The 22,246-nt window shown below is 46.0% G+C and overlaps 1 protein-coding gene across 1 annotated transcript in view; it reads left to right on the top strand.

Moving 5' to 3' along the window:
• Window positions 1-22,246, top strand: part of DOCK1 (dedicator of cytokinesis 1) — a 484,728-nt gene that overhangs the window by 48,545 nt on the left and 413,937 nt on the right. Inside the window, exons 2-6 of the mRNA XM_012655364.1 lie at window positions 6,628-6,711; window positions 12,049-12,089; window positions 15,167-15,222; window positions 19,131-19,227; window positions 22,070-22,218. Of these exons, the coding sequence (XP_012510818.1) occupies window positions 6,628-6,711; window positions 12,049-12,089; window positions 15,167-15,222; window positions 19,131-19,227; window positions 22,070-22,218 (427 nt within the window). The remainder of the gene's footprint in view (window positions 1-6,627; window positions 6,712-12,048; window positions 12,090-15,166; window positions 15,223-19,130; window positions 19,228-22,069; window positions 22,219-22,246) is intronic.

Here is a 22,246-nt window from a genome sequence, read left to right as displayed (position 1 = left end):
CAGGGCTGTGAATGCTGAGCTGGGGGTTTAGCCGTCATTCAGAAAGCCCAGGTAACGGTGCAGTGTTTGAAGTGAGAGGTCAAGAAGGCACCTCTGGTGGTGGAGAGAAGAGAGTTTGTACATCTCACTGGGAGGTGGTGAAGGTGGGCCAGGCAGTGTGGGTGGTGAGACTGGAACGGAAGGCCCAGGGTCCCCAGGCTGCCATCAGCTCACTGTGTACCTTGAGCAAGTTATAACTCCCCTGGAGGCCTCTATGTTTTCATCTGTTAAGTGGGTTGATGGGCTGTAGTGTTTTTTTTTCTCATGTGAGAGTGGTTAAGTCAGTTTTTTTTTTCCATTTTTCCCTGAGTGAGAGTTACATTTGATCCAAAGCTTTTTCTGCATCAGTTGAGATGATCATATGATTTTTTATTCTTTACTCTGTTAATGCAGTGAGTTATTGTACATTGATTGGTTTTCGAATGTTAAACCAACCTTTTGTTTGTGGAATTACCCCAATTTGGGTTCTGTGTAAGAAAGGAGAAATTAATTAGCGTGAAGTTTTAGACGTGAGTGGCCCTTAGAAATGGAACGTGTGTGCACAGCGTATTTACTTGCCAAGGAACCCAAGCTGGACATGGCGATTTTTAGAGGAGCTGTCAGGAGGGCAGTCCTGGGGCAGTCTGAGGCCCCGAGAGGGCTGTGTCTGTCTCTGGCCAAGGGCTGAGGAGGATGGTATGGAGAGGGCTTTGGCACCCTGGCCCTCCATCCAGGCTGGCCTCTGGCCCCATGCAGCTCCTCCTCTGGCTGCTCCTATATGGGCACATACTGAGCTGCTGTGAACCCTGGTTGAGGGAAACAGGAATAATTCTATATCCACCTCTTAGGACTGCTGTGATTAATCTGAACATGTGAAGCTCTTAGCCCACTGCCTGGCCCATGGAATATACTCAGTAAATGTCAGCCAGCACTGTTATATCATCAGCATCATCGCCATCACCATCATCATCACCATTATCACCATCATCATTCATGGTCATCATTATTCATCATCATCATCATTCACATCATTGTCACATCACCACCACCACCACCATTATCACGACCACCACTACCCCCACCACCATCATCACCACCATCATCATCATCACCACCACCACCACCATTATCACGACCACCACTACCCCCACCACCATCATCACCACCACCATCACCACCACCACCACCACCACCATCACCACCACCACCACCACCATCACCACCACCACCGCCGCCACCACCACTACCACCACCACCGTCATCATCATCACCACTACCAGCACCACCACTATCACCACCACCGTCATCATCATCACCACTACCAGCACCACCACTATCACCACCACCACCATCATCACCACCACCATCATCACCACCACCACCACCACCATCATTGTCACCACTACCAACACCACCACTATCACCACCACCACCATCATTATCATCACTACCACCACCACTATCACCACCACCACCATCACCACCACCACCACCACCACCATCATCGTCACCACTACCAACACCACCACTATCACCACCACAACCATCATCACCATCACTACCACCACCACTATCACCACCACCACCGTTGATTGCCATCACTACCGTCATCATCAGCATTGGCAGCAGCATCTATGGTATCCCAATAGTATATCAGCAGCAGCAGCATCAACTGTAGTAGCCTCATGGTCAGGATCATTAATAATATTGGTGCAGATGGAAGCCTTCCTCTCTTTCTGTGAGCCACAGGTATTTCTTTGCATTACCGGGCAGCTGTTTGAAAGGTGATCAGGAGATTGAGCAGAGGTGATGGCTTTGCCTTTTCAAGTCTCTGATGTACATAACCTATATGAGGCACAGACCAGAGTGCTAATTTTTTATTTTGGGGAGAAGATCCACGTGTGTGCTTACTTTGAGCTACTGCCAACTCTTCCAGAAAAACAACAACAAAAACCATCATGCAGGGAAAGAACTTCGAGCATGGTTTCTCACTGCTTCCTTTCCCAATTCACTTCTCATACAAGCATGTCTGGCTTCTACACTGGGCTCTGCAGTCCAGGACTGAGAAATTCCTGTGGATGTGCCTCTATACCTAGTGATGGCCATCTGTAGCCAGGCTATTAGAATAGAGGGAAGATGGATTTGAGGGGAGGAATATATTGCACATACAGCCCACCACCCAGGGGGAGGCTAATGCTACACTTCGCAACATGTGAATGAGATGTCGTGACCATATTCTTTAGTGGAGTTGTTGCCAGACCCCAACAGATCAGAAAAATGAAGAAGAAAAACCTAGTGATTAGTGGAAAGGTTGCCATGTTTGTACTGTGTCAGGCGAAGGCATCTTTAATCCAGATGCCATTTGTCATCCTTGTCCTTCATAAAGGAAAAGATACTTTTCATCCCTGCTCATCCCCTGAAAAGGGCAACTTTGAAATGTCAAATAATCAGAATAAGGAATAGTCACTTACATTAAATACTTTTGGGTTTATTTTAGAAGTTCCCTGCATTGTCCCTGTTTTTCTCATACCACTCAAGAATTGGGCACCACAGCCCCGGAGCTGTCTGGGTTCAGGTGCCTGCGGTGGAGATCTCTGCTCCGGCTCCCCTATGTAGCGAATAAATTGACTACAGAATACCACTTTTAAATTGTTTTCGACGTACCTTCTTGTACTAGTTTCCTACTGTCGTTGTAACAAATTACCACAAATTTACGGGCTTAAAAATGACACAAACTTATTACCTTCCGATTCTGGAGCTGTGAAGTCCTAAAATCAAGGTCTCAGCAGGGCTGCGCTCCCACTGGGGGCTGCGAGGAGAATCTGCTTCCCTGCCCTTTGCAGTTTCTAGAGGCAGCTGCATCCCTTGGCTTATTTTGCTCCCCTGCTCTTTTTCTTAGAGACGGGTCTTGCCCTGTGGCCCAGGCTGGAGCGCAGTGGCATGATCACAGCTTACTGTGGCCTCAAACTCCTGGGCTCAAGCGATCCTCCCTCAGCCTCTCGAGTAGCTGGGACTATAGGTGTGTGCCACCACACCTGGCTAATGCTTTAAAGTTTTAGTAGAGATGAGGTCCTTCTGTGTTGCTCAGGTTGGTCTCGAACTCCTGGCCTCAAGCCATCCTCTTGTCTCGACCTCTCAGAGTGCTGGGATTATAGTTGTGACCCACTGCACCCTGCCTGCTCCCTTTTTTGTGTCACTTTGACCTTATCTCTCTCTCTGGACTCTGTCCTATCTCCCTCTAACAAGGACCCTTGTGATGACATTGGGCCCACCCGGATAATCCAGGATTAACCCCCACATCCCAAGATCCTGACTTAATCACCCTTGCAGCGCCCCTTCTGGCCACATGTGGTGGCTGCTCACAGGCTCTGGGATTTCGGATTTGGGTGTCTTTGGAGGGCCGTTATTCTATCTGCTGTTCTTAACCCCCTCTCTCCTACTCCCTTGTCAAATATTCTTACATAGTTGAGTCTTTTTTTTTTTTTTTTTGAGACAGAGTCTCACTCTTTTGCCCAGTCTAGAGTGAGTGCCGTGGCGTCAGCCTAGCTCACAGCAACCTCACACTCTTGGGCTCGAGAGATCCTTCTGCCTCAGCCTCCCGAGTAGCTGGGACTACAGGCATGCGCCACCGTGCCTGGCTAATTTTTTCTATATATTTTTAGTCGTCCGATTAATTTCTTTCTATTTTTAGTAGAGACGAGGTCTCGCTCTTGCTCAGGCTGGTCTCGAACTCCTGAGCTCAAACGATCCGCCCGCCTCAGCCTCCCAGAGTGCTAGAATTACAGGCGTGAGCCACCGCACCCGGCCCATAGTTGAGTGGATTATTCAGTCATTAATCCTAGAATGAACAAAGAGCTGGCAGCAGGCGTTCTAGTCTTCACTCTGCTTGATTTGGGGCCACCCACATAACTCTCTGAGGCTCTTTTTTCCTTTATAAGATCATGGGTCTGTTGGCTCATACCATAGTTAAATTTGAAGTTTCTATATCCACAGATAAGATTTTCATCACTGCTTTTCTCTGTCTACTTTAGGGATTGGGGAGTGTGGCATTTAAAGGTGAAACTCTAAGGACGGAATTATGTGTACGTGCTTTACAAATTCACATGTGCCTGAACGTATTGACACTTGACATGCTCATTTTATTGCATTTTTATGATTTCTGACATGTTTATTTTTCCACATCTGTAACAGAATAGGCTTGCTGGCGGGGATGCTGTTAAGATATGTAATGAATGGATTCATGGTTCCTAAAGGCGTAAGAACGTGGTTGTGCTGGGCTGGGGAAGTGCAGCGTGTGCGCTGGGCTTTTTTTTTTACCTGTTGCAGTTATTTGTTGTTAAAGATTCACTATAAAATGCCAAATAAACTTTATAACTACTAATAATCATCTTTGTCAGTTGAGGCCACTTAAATTTTATGATTTTTGGGGGAAAATACTTGAGAAGATAGGATTTTCCACATAGGTTTGGCTTTTGTCATTGTAGAATTTTTGTGAACATGTGGTAGTGTGCTCACTTTGGCTTTTTAAAAAGAATTCTGGTAGTGATAGAGGACCTCGTAGCAGTAAAAAAAAATACAACCACAATAAAAGCCTTCAACATTAACTGAGCGTTCACCGTGGGGCCCGTTGTGCCAAATCTGGCTGTTTCCTTTAAGGCGTGCAGTGCACACTCAATGCTTGAAAAACTGAAGGGAGAGAGGGTAGGTCATTTGCTGGAGAGCACCTGGGTCCTCAGTGGTAGAGGTGTTGTCCCGTCCCTTTTGGTTGTTTCTGGAGACTGTGAACACCACAGAGTCTGTGTGGGCCTGAAGTTCTAGACTTTGCAGACTGAGATGTCAGCAACTTGAGTTTTTAAATCATTTGTACAGCTAAGCACTATCCTGTCCTTGGAGGTGTGGGCACGAAACATTGAAAGGTGTGTGACCTCTGCTCTCTGGTGGTCTTTCCTTTGGTAGGGGACGTCTTCAGACACACCTCTGAAATAAGCCTGGCTCATACAGAAGAAAATACAGGGGAGGTCAGGTGTGGTTTGGTGCCCGTGGTGTCTGGGGGAGTGGCGTTGAAATAGCAAACATGGTCGGGCCTGGCTTTCTTGACAAGGTGCATCCCGTGGCAAGGCCCAAGTGGCCAGGGAGGATAGGTTGGCACCCACAGGATGGGCCGGCTTCTTTCTTTCAGTGGGAGGAAGGGCCCAGGGAAGGGCGTGTGTGGTTGGGAGGTGTGGTGCAGCGTGGTGAGATGGTCCAGGTGGTGGAGGGCCCGGCACACTTGCCGGAGGAATTTGCACAGGATATGGTTAAGGTGAATTTTAGAAATGCAACACCATAAAGGTGCCAGTTAAGCGTAGTCCAGTCTGGCTGGACTGTTTAGGATGGATGGAGGAGAAATTTGGGCAGCAATTTTGAAGATGAGTTTTACATTAAATGTTACATCCTTTTAGGTAGAGTCCATGCGTAGGAGGAGCACCACTGTATACATACACACACACACATAAACACGTATGTATGTGTTTTAAATTGAGAGTGGGCTAGCTGAATACTTTTCGGGACCCAAATACTTTGTAACATCCTTTATACCTGCAAAAGTTGCCTTTATTCCATGCTGCTTGAGCAAAAGTGTGCTTCGAATTTAATGGTAGGAATTTTTAGGTGCTTATGTAGGAGCAATATGACCCTTTGGCAAAATAGGATTAGCTTTATGTGAGGATAATAAACATTCAGGATTTCAGACATTTCGTGGGTATTATTGTCAGTTTTAAGGACTTCTTCTTAACATTGGACATATTTTTGTCTACTATTGTAATGTCACCTATTGGCTTAATATTAACATTGTTATATGATAATTTTTTTTATTAATTTGGTTTTCAAAGAATATTCAGTCCATGTGCAATTGATTCACAGTTAGGAAAATAAAAAGAATCCATTGGTGGAAACAAACAATAGTATGTGATGTGACACTCAAAGTGCTGTTAACAGTGTCCTCGGTTTTCCTCCTATTATGGACATTCACTCGTATGGGGTATTATTCAGGCATAAAAAGGAATGAGGTTCTGACACCTGGTATAACACGGATCAGCCTTGGGAACATCATGCTAAGTGACAGAAGTCAGACATAAAAGGGCAAATACTACTTATATGGTTGGACTTACATAAGGTACCTAGGTACCACTGGCCACAGAAAGTAGATTGCGGGTTACCAAGGGCTGGGGAGTCATTGCTTAAGGGGTACTGGGTTTCTGTTTGGAGTGATGAAAAAGTTTTGGATATAGGGGTGATGGCTGCACAACATTGTGAATATAATCAGTGCCACTGAATTGTGTGTTTAAAAATGGTTAAAATGGAAAATTTTACATTATATATATTTCAGCACAATAAAAAAATCACTTATGGGTATCTGGTGTTGTGAGTAGTTATGAATTTCTTCCACTTAAACTATTGGCCCTTTATATTTGTAAGAAAAGGCTACTTGCGTGGGTATCAGAGAGAATGATCCAGGCAAAGACTGACTATATTTCAATATTAAAAGCCAACAACATTAAATCAAGCAAAAACAACCCAGCACAGTCACTTTGACGTCTACTAATATATTTTCCCTCTTTTCCATCACAGCCTTTTATAACTATGACGCCAGGGGAGCGGATGAACTTTCTTTGCAGATAGGAGACACTGTGCACATCTTAGAGACATATGAAGGTGCGTATACGTTTTGGTACGTTTTCTCTTGTGGGGCAGTGGGCACATGTTTTCAGTGCCTACTGGGCACAGCCTTACCCTGTTACAAAAACACATGCAATCGTTTCTGTTCTCATGATCAATTTTCTTGCAGATAGATGGCTTTTCAGGTAAGGGTGTAGTGAAGCTGTGCATTCTTTCACTAATGTTTTATTAAGATCAACTTAAAAATTCCCATTTTTAACATCTTCAAAAAACCTTATTAGCTCCTTACTTTGCAAGTGTATGCAAATCTTGACTGTTAATAACTGACTACTTGATAATAATTATGTTAAGATATTTTAGTTTAGTTCATTGTTGTGATGTATTTGATATGAATTCTGAGTTTTTTTTTTTAAATGCCCTCAGATCTGTTAGCAGCATGTCTCAGAGGAACCATAATTTTCTTCTTTTTTTTTTTTTTATTTCAGCATTTTATGGGGTACAGATGTTTAGGTTACGTGTGTTGCCCTTGGTTCCCCCCCCCTCTTTTTTTTTTAAGCCTGTAATCTCCATTTTCTTCGGGAGGAACAGAGATTTGTCACAATTATGTGGGATGCAGTCCCGTGAAGCAATCACTATAATCATCCAATAAATAAACTGTTGGTAACAATGGTTTTCCAATGTACTTGGTTTTTCAGACAATTGTTTTTCATATTTCGTGTTTTGCAGCTACTTTGAGCAGGGCAGCTTTTGTTTTATGCCGTGGTTCTTGTTGCACAGAAGCGAAGCAGTGGTGGGCTTGATTTTTTTAAAGATTGTTCAGATTTGTGTAAGATTGTTTTTGACTTGTTGGCTTCATTTCCTACTTGAAGGGGGTACTTCCCATAGAGCATATGAATAAAGAGATCTGAATAGAATGGATAATTTCAGTAGCAAATTTGCTTTTAGATTAGATTTAACTAAACTGGTCCAAGTGGGAGGTTGGGGTAGGGGAGGAAATTGTAGACATACCATAGTCATCCACAAATTGAACTTTCATCTTGGTCCTTGAATCTACTTTGCAAGGAGTGAAGTGGTGTGAGCTTCTGTGCCCTAGGCAAGCTATGGCTGGCCCTGGTGTCCCTCGAAGAGAAGCACGGACCTAGTAAGATGCCCCGTGTTTGACGTCCTCACTGCCCATTCGATGCATGCTGACTTAGAATCCCATTCCATTTGCACCTTTTACCCTAAAGAAGTCCCATCTGAAAAAAGAAAATCAGCTTTTGTGGCCTGCACCAGGAAGCCCGGGTAACTGCAAAAGCAGACCCCGTGCCTCTGTGAACGGGTGGTTGTGACGGGCATTCTGCTCGTTTTCAGTTTTTACAGCCGACAGTTGGATTTTCTTTTCTCCTCTCAGTACATATTGCCAGTGGCTGGGAGGAAACAGAGAGAAATTAAGTAGAGGTTAAGGATCAAACCTCTCCTCTCAGACACTTTTCTGATCTGAAGAGAAATGGTCTTACATCTTTTTCATTTTGCTGCCGGTCAGTTGAAGTTGAAATCCTGCTTAAAAAACACTGCGCAATGATGTCATTCCTGACTAGTTAACGATTTCCTGTGGAGCCTGGGCGTGTGGACTGCAGTTTCTCGTTCAGAAGAAGAATGTACCCTTTCAACAGTGGAATCCTTAAGCGCATCACTGGTCCTTGTAATACTTTTAACTTCAAAAAAATTTGATGGCAGGGATCTGACTTTTTGGCTGACATGATAACAGGTCTACAATGAACGTTCGTTTCTTGGGCTAGTCAGTCTTCTTAGATTCTGATTAAAATTTTTCAGTCTTTGCAAAGACTCTTTTCTAACATAAAATGAATTCCCTTTCCTTGACAACTACCTTTTTGGTTTTAATCAGAATCCGATCAGAGAAATGGATTTGGGGGAAGTAGTTTTTGACTTTGGGAAACTTGGTGACTTCATTATCCTTAAATGAAAATGGAATAGTGGACTCCCCTTTGTTTTCCTGCTTCTTCCTCTCGTTTAAATTTCGTGATTTGTATTGGAGTCTGGCATTTTCTTTTTCTTTCCTCTCCCCTTCCCACCCCCCCTTTTTCCTCTAAGGAGCTTTTTCTGTGTGTCAAGTTTTCTTTTTCTATGTGGTCCTTTTCAGGATGTTATCAAGCTTGCTGTGGAGGATGTAATCTCTAGATGATCACGCTTTATTTTAAGGTTCAAAGAACAAATTTACCTTCAAGTTATGGTTAATTTCTCTTTCTTGGGCTCACGAAGGCTTAGAGCACAGAACAAAGAAAAGGAACTTTCCAGGTCACCGTGGAGGTAGGAAGAGCTTTGAGGGGTCATTCGTGTAAGCCCCGCCTTTAAGCAGTGTCCAGGGTCGGCCAGACAGGAGAGCTGAGGCCACGGCCTGCCCGTCAGGACTCGTGTGTGGCCGGGGGTCTGCTCGTTTCCACAGGGCCTCCAGGGACTGGATACTGTACCTGGGACATTGCACAAAGATTCGGAAATTGTCTTTTGATAATTTGAACTTAATTTGTTCAAATTTTTAAAAGTGATAATGATATATTTTCTTCCAAAATGACGTGCCTGACATTGTCCTGGGCTGGACTGTGCCCTCCCTGAGTTTGGGGACTGTGTCTTGCCCATATTTGCCTGTGTCTTGGGTGGGTGTCTCTTGTTTGGAGCGGGTTTGTTGACTACGGGGAGGCCACTAGCAAGCCCTGCCAGGGAGGTTTTAACTCTACTAGCTGTGAGTCTTCCCGCCCCCAAGCTCCTGCCTTCTCTGCCGGTCCCCGCAGAGCAGCCAGGTGTCACTCTGTTATTAATACAGTCTCTCACTCCTGCACAGAGCCCTTGCCAGGACTTCCTCTCCTCTTCACGCTAAGCTATCAAGCAGCACGGTTTGTGGTTTGACCCCCGCTTGCCTTAGGGGCCTTCCAGTCTATGAACTCACAGAGGGTTTCTGTATTTGTGCTGCCTTGTGCGGTTGTTGGCACATAGCCCGTGGGCTCAGTTAGTTGAAGGAATGATACAAAAAATCTGGGGAGGAAAACCAGAGGTTTTCGTTTTGCTTAGGAAGGAAGGAAAGGAAGGAAAGAAACAACCACCTAGTAACGTTCAGGTAAAACCAGACTGTGTTTGAAGTGGGCTCTTTTGTTTGCCTGTGTTCTTGTACTGCTTGGTGTGCATATATTTTTAATGTATGTCAGTCTGGTTACAGCTCATCTGTTTCCTGCTTTTTCCTTAGTGCTCTGTTTTAAGGTGCACTCCGTCGTCTGTGCCTTTTTAGACCGTCCGTGGCCCTGACTGCTCCGTGTGCATGTCCGTGTTTCGCTAACTGCCCTCCCAGCTACGGGCACTCGGTTTGTCCCCGCTTCCCACCACCCGGGATCCTGCTGCCATGAGCATCCCGTGTCCGTCCTGCCATGCACGGGTGTGCTGGTGTCTTTGGGCTGCGTTCCCAGGAGTCCCCAGGAGTCTTGGGTGTGGGGATGTGGGCTCTGGGTGGGCAGGGCCTGCTGCAGTCCGCGCTCTGCCGTGGCGCCCGGGGGCTGCCATGTCGTGCAGCGTTCTGATTTCTACCACTCTTAACTGTGTGGTGATGCTACACTGTAGGTTTTCATTTCTCTGATTATTATTGTTATTAGGCTTAAGCATGTCTTCATATGCATGTCTTTTGGGTTTCATCTGTACGTTGTTTATAAACTTTGTTCATTTCCTTACTTGGTTGTTGTCTTTTTCTTGTCTCTTTGCAGTATTTCCTTGTATAGTCTCAGATGTTAATCCTTTGTCTGTTTCAGAAAAGAAAGGACGTATTAATGCTGAAAATGCAGGAAAGCTGTAATAGGATCAAGAACAGTCCTTTAAATTGAGTAAATGCGGCTTTCGAATACCTCGCTGCATTGCCTTCCCTCTCTCCACTTTGCTGCCTGTGACGGCTGTGTCACCAACGGGCACTGATTCTGGGCTGGCTTATTGAATCCACTGACCTCGACAATGTCAGGAGATAAAAATCCTTCAAATGTGTGGCTGAAATTTAGACATTTTGTATCCGTGGGTTCCCCTAATCAATCTCTTTAGTTTCCATGTCAGGAAAGTGAAGTGGCTTGAATTGGTCACGCCTGGGCCTTTGCACGTCCTTTGCAAGGGTCGTGGCAGTTTCTGTCTCCTTTTCTGGATGTTTAGAAAACATCTGTTTCATAATCCCTTGAGGATTTTGCTCATTTTAACACCGTCATTTTCTGGTTCATAATCATGCTCTTCGCCCCTGGTTGTGGAAACTGTCATTTCCTGAGAGGGGTGGTGGCCAGTTGCTGCAACACGGGCCCATTTTCAGTCTGTCCGAGCGTGCTCTCTAATTCGCACATCCCTGGCTTCTGGGCTTTGACTTTCTGACAGTGCAGAAAAACCCAATATATGGTTACTATCTGGGAATTTACATTTTCCAAGCATTCTCTGTAAAAGGGGTCCTTTTGCTCCTGTGTGGCAGAGTTGTGATTTGTCTCTGAGCTTTTGATTTGATTTCCAGAAGCAAAGGTAACCTGGAGTGACTTCAGAATGTGGGATAAGAAAACGTCCATCTGATGTCATGCAGTGGTGGGGTGGCCATGGACCCCTGGGTGTTTGTGGGGACAAGTGTCCACCCTCAGCCTGATAGGGGGTGCCAGGGGTGTGGTCAGGTCTACTCTGTTGTCAGAGGGACTCTTCTATTCAGCATTTGCTGTGTGCAAACAGTTCTAGCACGTCTTTCTTTCTGCTCTTGCTGCTTTCTCTCTCTTAACCACTTAGAGGGGACGGGAAGCTGGAGCTAGGCCAAGCCCGAAGGCGGTAGGTGGGCCTGTGTTCCTGGCCCTGGCGCTTCCTGTTGAGGGCTGTGTCTTTGCCACAGAAGGTACTTTGTGAGATTGTGGCTGCTCCAGGGCAAAGCTGCTCCATCCGGAAGAGGGAGGAAGTTTGCGCTCAATGGGTTTTCTGTTTCCGGGCAGCTCGCAGTGATCTGGTGACGCTGGTATGTGCACTCGGGAGACCCTGGTGCAACGCAGGCAGAGGGAGAGATAGGACAATGCACACACAAGGAGCCTGCTCGGGGGCAAGTGGTCGAAAGGACAAGCCCTCCTCTTGGAACTGTGCATCTTAACTTCTTGCTGCGTCAGGGCCGTGTGAGGCACGTGGAGAGGAAGGTTGCTAGTGTTCCAAGGACGCCGTTGAAATGCTCTCCAGGAAATTCCGTAATCTATTTCCAAAGCGTTAGGATTATTGAATGCTGGTGACAAACTGACCTCCCTGGTTGTGTGAAACAATGAGTTCTGCACACCATGAAGTCATTGCTGAGACCCTATTATGTCTGTTTGTACTAACTGTTTCAACTTTGTGTTTGTTTAGGGTGGTACAGAGGTTACACCTTACGAAAAAAGTCTAAGAAGGTAAGTCCTCCTTTTGATTAAACACAATACATGTCCCTTCATAAATCAAACTGCGAGAGAAAATCAATTCCACCTCATTTGTGTCTAAGAGTTTTACTTCTATATCTCTTTCTCTGAATTTAAAAAAACATATGGATTGGAATGTGAACTATCTTGAATTGTTTTCTTCTGAGCAATATGTGTAGGAATTGCAGCTTCCTTTCCGCGAGTGCGTTGCTGGGTTGTGATAACGTGCAGGCCTGCTGCTCTCTTCTTTTCCTGATGGAATTTTCATCCTATTCGGGCCCTGTGTGTGTTGGAGAACGATCTGGGTATAATGACTTCAGGAAAAGAGAATACCGCTCACAGTTTTCAATCTTATACTATCCTTGATGATAAATTAGCAAATTTGCAAAGCTCATGCCCAGTCATTTCCCTCTTGCTTATAACTATTTTTGCCCCGCTTGGTCGGATGGTGAACAAAGGAGCTCTGCTCTGCCGGGGCGGTTTGCATGCGTGGTTGTTTGAATTTCTGAAACTGGGACATGTAATTACATCTTGGAGTGTTGTGGTGGACACTCCCGTGCATAGTTCTTCTGGGCCTCTAACATTCTTAGCTTCACAAAACCTAATTATTGCTCTTCTGTTTCGTTCCACCATGCCACGAGTTTGAAGTACCACCCATGCTAAGCCGTGGTCTGGCTGTCCACGTTAACTTATACGTACGTTCGAATGTCTAATTATACTTGACAGATGGATGGTTCATCTTACTTCTGTGTCTTAAATTTGCCTCTCCCTACTGGGCTGGAGTCTCGATTGTGGTCGTGAGCCTGTAACAAGGCTTCTGAGTCCAGTGGCCCGAGCACCAGGGCCTCCCTGCTCTGCCTGCCCAGAGGCCTGCCCAGGCTGTGCCGAGCAGGTCGGACTCTGCGAGGGCCATGAAGTGGCCACCCTCACGCAGCACCATCATGTGGGTGGGCTCCTGGTTGGTCCCCTGACAGCCTTCCTCTGGCATAGTCACGATGATGTTCCAATGCGAGAGACACTGTTAGGAAAGGGGTGAGCCAGACCTGCAAATTGGAGCTAGGACTTCTCCCCTCAACCCTGCCACGCTGGGCCTGGGCGAGGGGTCTCTGCACATCCAGTGACCTGCAGCCTTGAGGTGTGGACATGATAGCTTGCAACCAGGCAGATGGGCAATAGATTTGTCTAAGGAAAGTTCCATTTTCACATTGATTCCTCCTACAGTCGAGAGTGTATTCCTGCAGATGAAACCCTGAGTTTTGTCTGGGAGAGCCGCAGTTGAAGACTTTAGTAATAAAGAGATTAGGATCATGGACACTAATACTCCCTTCTCCCACCCTACTCAGGACAGAGCTGCTGCTCTCTGGGCTGGGCATGCCCCAGGCAAGCTGTTCACTTTCCTGTGATGTTTACTTGGTATTCATTGTCACCTCTCCCAATGTGGGATCTCCCTCTTCCCCCAGTAGGTACTCTCTGTGCTGCCCCAGGGGCCCAGATACTGCAACTCATTGACGCGATAGAGCTGGGTAGGGCGGTAGTTATTTTTCCATAAGGGATGTGGCCCCTGGGAATCCTGACTCTAAGTGATCTGTAAGCAACCTTAGGATAGATATTTACAATGTGCAACGCATCGGAGCTGGTCCTGCATGGCCCCAGCTTAAGTTGCTCATTCCACGCCTCCAGGTGCGTCCAGCCTCATCCAGCCACCATTCCTCCTGTGGCTTTATGATTCTCCGGTGGGTTTGCTGAGGTTGAGGAGTGTCTCTGCCTAGGAACATGAGCAGGGTCGGATTGGCTTGTTTGTTTTGTTCCCCCACCTGGGTGCACGCCTACTGGCATCATGGAAAGATGCCCGCTGCGCACCTGAGACTACCCTGGGATTTGGAGGTATCCTGGACAACCGGGACCTGAACAGAGCAACCCAGTGCTGGGTTTTTCAGTCCTCTTTGTGGCTCAGTCTGTGACTCTCTGCCTGCCTCCTTCCCTGTTTGTGGTGATTCTTCTTCATATGGAATTTGGCCACGTCCCTGGCAGGCCGGAGAAGCATGAATCAGTGGTGCCTGCCAGGCCCGTTCAGCCCTCTGCCCTGCCCCTTTCCTTCCCAGGCATGATTAGTAGTTTGGTTTCTGGATGTCCCGTGTGGATGCCAGGAAGACCCAATCAGAAGTTCCTGTTTCCAAAATAGGTACCTCAGAGCCACAGGGGTGCCACTTCATGGTATTGGCTGCAGGCACCAAACCTCCCACGGGAAGTGGCTTTCGTGGCACTGCCTGAGCCCCCAGCCTGCCTTTCCTGGGCTCGCCCCTGCCTCACTCCAGGGAAGGGGTTATTTTGCTTGCTCAGGAAGCAGGACCCAAACTCCTGATAAAGCTCCTCCGGCACTTTCCAGAGTGTGCCTGACGCTGTGAGTCCTGTTGAGAAACTGTCTCCCACGGTCTCTGTTCTGGTGGGCTCATGGGTACGCTGCCCTTAGGAGACTCAGGCACCGCGTGAACGGAAGCTGGTGTCCTCCTACCGCAGTCGTGCAGACTGGGCGAAATCGGCCCACCTTCCTGTATTTTCCCAGATGGCCTCTCTTGGGAGATCTACGAGAAAATCCCTATGGGTCTAGGTAAATGGTCAGCGCGCAAGTGACAACCAGTGGTTTAAACCAGTGTCCGATGACAATTTTATCATTTTGAAAGAAGAAACTGTCGGAGACCATCGTCAAAAACTTTTTTAGGCATCAGCTGGACTTTGGTCTGCTTGTGCAAGGTCAACAGTGAGAACAAGGTGTGAGCCACAGAGAAGATGAGGAGTTGCCCGTGTCTCTGTGCAGTTTTTCCTTTGTGAACACATTGTCTGTTTTCTTCTAAGACGTCTACAGACTCTTCGGAATACAAGCTGTTTGGGTTGTCGTCTTTTCCACTTCTTTGTGATTTCTTTGATATGTCATATATGAGGCTTAGCAGAAGACTTGCGAAATTAATAGTGATCCAGCTACCCCTACCCCCACCTTTTTGGGGGCTGTTGTTTGATTTGTGATCAGTATTCATATTGATTATAAAATCTACTTCTTTTTTTTTCCCCCAAAGGGTATATTTCCTGCTTCATATATTCATCTTAAAGAAGCGATAGTTGAAGGAAAAGGGTAAGTCTAGTCTCCATGTTTAAATGAAGAATTGCAGTGATTATATTTGGTTTCACTGCTCATATGTATGGTAGGGTAACGTTAGGGGGTTAAGACAGTGCGTGTGATCAGCTATGATGGGACAGGAATTTGGGGGAGAAAAAGGGGACTTGGAATTCAGCGTTGTGGACAACATGGCTTTGATCCTTTAAAGAGTCTGAAGTCAGCACTGTAATTGTAGTCGTTGTCCTTGAACCTGGGGTCTGTTTTGGAAAGTGCTGGCCTTGGTGCTCTGTGCTGCCTCTGTGAGCCACCCCATTTGGCAGAGATTCCATAGCCCCTCGCTCTGAGTCCTATTTTGGGGAAGACTTTTCAGGGTATGATACATATAGAATTTAGGGTGAGGCAACAGTTGTTAAATTGGGACATATATGAATTTACGTTTTGTCTAATTGTGATGTATGTTTCCTAGAGGTCATAAAACTGATGTATAAGATCATTAAAAGAACATTTGTAGAACAGGAACCCATTAGGCAGCAATGGCAAATGAATAACCAGGTGTGAACTTGGAAGAAGAACATTAAAATGTTTTCTTTTTTTGTCTCTGCTATGTCTTCACACTCAGTTAAATATGTAAATTATAAAATTACTAATCATATGATTACTGCATAATGGCATCTCTTCGGCTGATTACAAAATTGCCTTTCCAAGCACTGTACTTTTAACATATGAAAAGCACTGTTCAGGTTCTGTGCTTCCATGGTACATAATTAAAACGAAGAAAATAATTCAGAGGCATGAATGGTGATGACCTGCAATATGGTATTTTTTTAGACAGATACAATGTTTTGTATGCAAAGCTTTAAGGCGAAGAAAAAGAAAGTTTGGAAACTTTTGCCTTATTGTGGAAATAACTGAATAAAGTGTATATTTAATGTACTTTGTATCAGAATCCTTATACAAGTCAGACTGTATGTGATTGATTTTTTTTAAAAAAGCAGCTTGATATATATAAAAGAATATATGTAAGTTGTAATTGTGAAACATAATGATAAAGTGAACAAGAGATTATTCTAATTCTCAGTAAATAGAGACATACCCACCTCGACAGGCAGAGACACGTTTGGTTCCTTTTACTGGGTCATGCAGACTAGGGGTCCCCACTCTGGGCAAGTGAACTGAGAGATGGCGAAATGGTTCGGAACCAATTCCCTGCCGGTGCTTTGGGGTCCCTGGGATCGCTCCCCACGCTCCGACCCTGGCCCTGCCTATCTGCCTTGCTGCTTCCACGCAGCCCTCGCTGCCCCAGCGCTCCCTGCTGAAGCACCCCTGCCTTGGGCTTGACAGTCGACCTCACCCCTCCCCTTTCCTCCAGACTGCTGTGCACGGCCACCTTCCCGCCTTCTCCTGGCCGTCCCTCCTGTCCAGCACCGACGCAGGCCGTTCTGTAGTCCCAGCCCTGCCTGCCTTCCTGCGCTCCGAGTTTATCGTCCCATCTCGCCTCTTGCGTGAACCCTCTTGCAGGGTCTCTTGCTTGGTCTCTCTTCTCTCTGGACACCTGCCGTCCTTCACTCTCAGACACGCCCAGTGGTTGCTATATGCCTATTACCACCTATTCTGTATCTTTCCCCCATGACCAAAGCGATTCCCACTTTGCCGCCCCCCTTCCCTGGCACTGACTGTTTGCCGGTGCTGCCTCCTGTCCTGGCCTGACGGTGTCTTCTCAGTCCTCCTCTTCCGGAGGTTTCCTGCAGCGCCGGATGCTGTCGGCCACGCACTTCCCGTGCAGCTCCTGTGCACTCTGATGCTCCGTGTCCTCTTTTTACAGCTTGTGCTTCACATCGTCTTTGTCCCCTGCCCATTCCTCTCAGGGTCTGTCCTTGGCCTCCTGTTTCTCTGCTGTCCTCCCCTTTTGACATGGCCTCTGTTGCTCTCGCCTCCAGCCGTCCCCTCGATGTGGGTGACGCTCAGATCGGGACCTCCAGCCCCGACTCATCTCCCGACACCTCGTGCAGTTATGCGGAGCCGAGTGACTAACAAGAATCACCACGGTTGGTGGGCACCTGCTGTGTCCCATTCGTTGTCCTTTAAAATAATTATTTTTTAAATGGACAAAAATTGTATATGGTATACAACATAGTGTTTCGAAGTCTGTGTGCGTCATGGAATGGCTAAATTAAGCTGATGAACATGTTGCATTACCTTACGTAGTTACTTATTTGTGGTGAGAACACGTAAAATCTACTCTTAGCAGTTTTCCAGTGTGCAATACATCGCTGTTAACTGTCGTCACCACTGGTACAGTAGAGCTCTCAACCTTATTCCTCCTGTCTAAGTGAAGTTTGTATCCTTTCCCCAGCATCCCCCACCCCACTCATTCCCACAGGTGTCCTGCCCGACGCTCCCTCCATCTCATGGCAGCCTGCGAGGCAGGCATTGCTGGCTTGGGTGCTCCCGATCCCCGGCAGGTAGCAAGGTGGTAGCGGAGGTTATATAAGAAGCCAGATCAAGTGCATTAGTGCCAGTTGGCACATTAATCCCAAGGACAGATGAGGCCCATCAAAAGGTAGGAGGGTAAGAAGGAACCAGAACTGAGGCCAGGACGTGGTGCAGGCCTTGGGGCCCCATTGTATGGTGGGAGGGAGCCCAGTTGAGCTCCGAGCGTCCTGGAGCCAGTGTGCAGAGTGCCTAGTGGACGGGGCATGAAAACAGCCCAGTTGCTGATGAGTGTGCTCAGGTGCAAGTGGAGAGGAATCTCTCCCGCAGGCTTTGTGGGATGACAGTGCCGAGTGTGATGAACCACGCTTTCATCAACATCCTTACTGCGAAACTTGGTGACAGGCTCGGCAGGGCTGTTTTAACAATGATGACCCTCAGTAGACACAGATGATCTCCCATCAAAGGGTCATTCTTAGCAGCAGCTTTCTGGGGGATGGTCTTGTATGCGCCCCTCCCTCAGATGTCTGGTTCTAGACCTCACCACGAGGCCAGCTTTCTTTCCGGAACTCCACTGTCTCTAGCTTTGGGAGCCTCCCCCACCATCAATAAGTCATTGCAGGTCTGATCCCCAGTTGTGAGCCAAAATCAGGGTCCCTCCCACAGGGCTGGGTGCTGTGAAAATCAAAGGGTGTGGGTGTCCCTGGATGTTGCATGCTGACCAGAGTCTTGTCTGTCCAGACACAGAGGACCTCTGGGGCCAGCCAGCCGAACTGTACAAGGCACACGTTCTGTCTCCTACCCGTCCCAGAGAGTCTGAGCCAGACTTTGCGTAGTGCCTGATCTAGAGTATTTGCCCAGAAAACAATGGTAGACTTGATGAAAACCAATATATAAATACAGATGAGTTAAGAACAATTCAAGGGTTAACCTTTTGCGGTGGAGGGAAAAGGGTAAGAGGATAATCAGAGTGGGGATCAGGGAGAATAACCACGGACATTTGAAAGCTGTAACCTCTCGTATTTTGCCAAGGATAACTGCTTCATGTATTATCATATAGTGAGTTTTATGCATGATGGAAATGTAAAAATAATCTTAACCCAAACCTGCATTTTAATGCCACACAGACTGCTTGTAATTTATGGCATCTTTAAGATAGATGGGTACACGTATTATGAATACACTTTCCACTTGCCAGACCTTGACGTTCTGTAGACTTTAATGGGATGTTATTTGCCTCCTTCGTCTTACCTTGACGTACGAGGTGGATGGCTTGCATGCAGGTAATGTATGAACATTCTCAAGCTCTGTACCTGTCATTCTCAGAGATGTATGTATGTACTTATCTGCCTGAACACAGTGTTACTTGTATATTTTCTTTCCATTTGCTTAAATGTTGAACTCTATGGCCTGTAGTTGGAATTCACCAGGTGCGGCTCACAGCACTTAATGAAATCATGGACTCAAGCTGCTTTTTCCTTCTTTCATCCCAGGCAACATGAAACGGTCATCCCGGGCGACCTCCCCCTTATACAGGAGGTTACCACAACACTCCGAGAGTGGTCCACCATCTGGAGGCAGCTCTACGTGGTAAGCAAACGGGATGTTGGTCAACACTTAAAAATAGAGAATGGGTTGGGCTCAGTAGCTTAAGCCTATAATCCCAGCACTTTGGGAGGCCGAGGTGGGAGGATTGTTTGAGGCCAAAAGTTTGAGACCAGCCCGGACAACATAGCAAGACCCTTGTTTCAAAAAAAAAAAAAAATTAGCCAGGTGTGGTGGTATGTACCTGTAGTCCTAGCTACTTGGGAGGCTGAGGCAGGAGGATCACTTGAGCCCAGGAATTCGAGTCTGCAGGGAGCTATGATTGTGCCACTGCACTCCAGCCTGGATAACAGAGCAAAATCTTGTCTCTGGGGAAAAAAATAGAGAATGAATGGTCTTCTCAGACCTTGCTATAGCAATGGGATGTTTTTCTTTCCCTGGGAACTGTAAAAGCAGAACTTGGATAGGGTCTTACTCAGAAAGGGCAAAGAAAGCGACGTGGCCAGATAGTCGGGCCACTCTTTGGGGCTGTGTGCCCTGTGACCTGCTTTGTGTTCGGGTGCAGCTGTGCTCACGGTGATACAGTGGGCTACTGAGGAAAGGGCCCGGGGACTTGCCTGTCCTTGCCTTGGAAAGGGAAACGTGATTGCTTAAAGCCCTTGGAACACAGGATCAGGCGATCTGCATCGATGTCACCTGAGAGTTTATATTTTCATCATGAAAACTAAAATCTGCTTTTAAACAGTAACAGGTGCTTATTTATGAATGTGGCAGAGGGGGATTACTATTTATTTCTTTGCCGTCGTCTGACAGTAGGTAATGCCTCTTATCATTTAAGAAAAACTACAGTCATCTAGATTTACCCGCGTTTGTGACAGGGTAGGGAAATATTTTGCATTCTAGCTTCGTGTGCAATTGTCCGGTTCTTCTGATCTCGGAAGAAAGTCTTATTAATGCGGAGAGGTTGAAGCTCTGACATCTCCTATTTCATATTCCCTCAGGGCATTTCTTTGCACATAAATTCATATTTGCAGAAGATTACCTTTTGTTAAGCCTGTATTTCTATTCAGAGTGTTGATTTCTCATATGCTAATGTTATTATCACCAAGCAAGGGCTCTGGAAGGAAGTCAGTGCGTTAATTTCTTGGGAGCATAGAAAACTTCCTAAAGCCCCACAGCTGCTTGTTGGGCAGGCTTGTGGTTTCTGATTATACAGTGGTTTCCTATAAATGCACAGTAATAAGCAGTTGCAGTAATTGTTCATCAAATGTACTCAAAAACCTAAAAGCGTAAAGTTAGCCATGAATGTTTTGTGTAAATCTGAGCAATTTTGTAGTCGGTGTTTCATGTTCAACTTAGCAATTTTTAAACAAAAATATGGCAACAAAGCAAACGGGAATTGATGCTGACTAATATGTCAGTGGACAGTTTTAGCCAGAAAACCCTAGAATAGGCATTCATAATCATCACTGTGGTTTCCTTTGACAAAACTTAAATTTGCCTCTGATGGACTTACTTTGTTGGATTTGTGCAAAGCCAAGCCAAAGATGGTTTTAATGTTTTTATATAGAATTTTTGCTCTGTTCTGTGGTTGTAGATGGTAGCAAAATATTAGGGATTTTAGATACTTGATATGGCCTTAGAGAAATGAGTAAGGAGAATTAGAAAGAGGGAAATGAACATAGTTTTGTAACAAATCATTAAGTTTGACTATTTAGTTTTCATTTAAGAGAGTAAAATTAGGGTAACATTATAAAGACAAGTTCATGGAATGAAAAATAGCCTGTTAGGGTGCCTGATGGGTGGGTGGTGGGGATACTAGAAGCTCATAGAAATAAGGTGAAGTAGTAGAAATAGTGGGGTACGTGGTTCAGATATGTACAGGGGGACTTTTTTTTGAAGAAGCAATAAGCGCATTTTAATTTTTAAAAGGCTTTACTTACTTTTTATAGAGACCGGGTCTCGCAGCGTTACCCAGGCTGGTCTCAAGCTTTCTTCCCTCCTCGACCTCCCAAAGTGCTGGGATTACAGGGCACATTTTAACTTTTTAAAGGGACCATGATGTTTGGGATTGTATCACATTAGGTTCCACCTAGATTTCTTTTTGTTGAAAGAATCGCTGGGTTATTTTCCCTTCGGATGCTCCCTCATCTTGAGGCTTGCACTCCTGCAGTTGCAAACGCTTGCTTTTCTTTGTAGCATCAAACCCATCAGAATACTTAAAAAGTGGTAAGAAGTGTGAATTTTGCATCGTATTTACATTTTCCTTCGGCATAAAAGCACCAAGAGCTTGTAGATGGGGATTTGGCTTCTTGCAGAAGCAGCGTGTCTGTGTGGGCCGCATGCATTACAGCGTGCCAGGGAAGCAGCCCCGCGTGGCATGTTTTTCTGCGTAGCTCCGCTGACAGCAAGGCCCGGGGTTCAGTTTCTTAGTGTGCTCAGAACGATTCCGGGTGTAGGGTATCCTGAAGACCGTATGCGAGTTGTAGGATTCAGATCTTTAGGCTTAGACTAATTCTGAGGGAGCTTTAAGAGTTGCCCATCCGTGGGCCAGATGTTAGGAGCTCGTGAACAGGTGTTGAAGCTCAAAGTCCAGCTCCTGCTGGGGTCAACTTTATGATGCAGTTGTGTACATGCTGGAATGTTGGGTGGACTGTTGGGGATTGCACATTACTTTTTATTCTTTCAGTGTCTCATAGAAACCAAATTCCATGCAGTGTGTTCCGGTTTGTGCTAAAAACACTTTTTCATTCAGCATTAACTAATTCCCACAATAGAGTACATGTACCTCATGTGTATTTGAAGACATATCCATTCTAGGCTATCTCCACGATGCTATTTTATAGCAAAAGCTTTACAACTGGCTTTTTCTCCCCCTCCTTGATAGCAAGATAACAGGGAGATGTTCCGAAGCGTGCGGCACATGATCTACGACCTTATCGAGTGGCGGTCGCAAATCCTTTCCGGAACTCTGCCGCAGGATGAGCTCAAAGAACTGAAGAAGAAGGTCACAGCCAAAATTGATTATGGAAACAGGTTTGTTTGTTTGAAAGATGATTTCATG

This window comes from Propithecus coquereli, unplaced genomic scaffold, assembly GCF_000956105.1.
Source record: "Propithecus coquereli isolate 6110/MARCELLA unplaced genomic scaffold, Pcoq_1.0 Scaffold473, whole genome shotgun sequence".
Classification (NCBI taxonomy): Eukaryota; Metazoa; Chordata; class Mammalia; order Primates; family Indriidae; genus Propithecus; species Propithecus coquereli.
The sequence above is the reverse complement of the archived record's forward strand: the minus strand, read 5'-3'. Positions and strand labels throughout refer to the sequence as shown.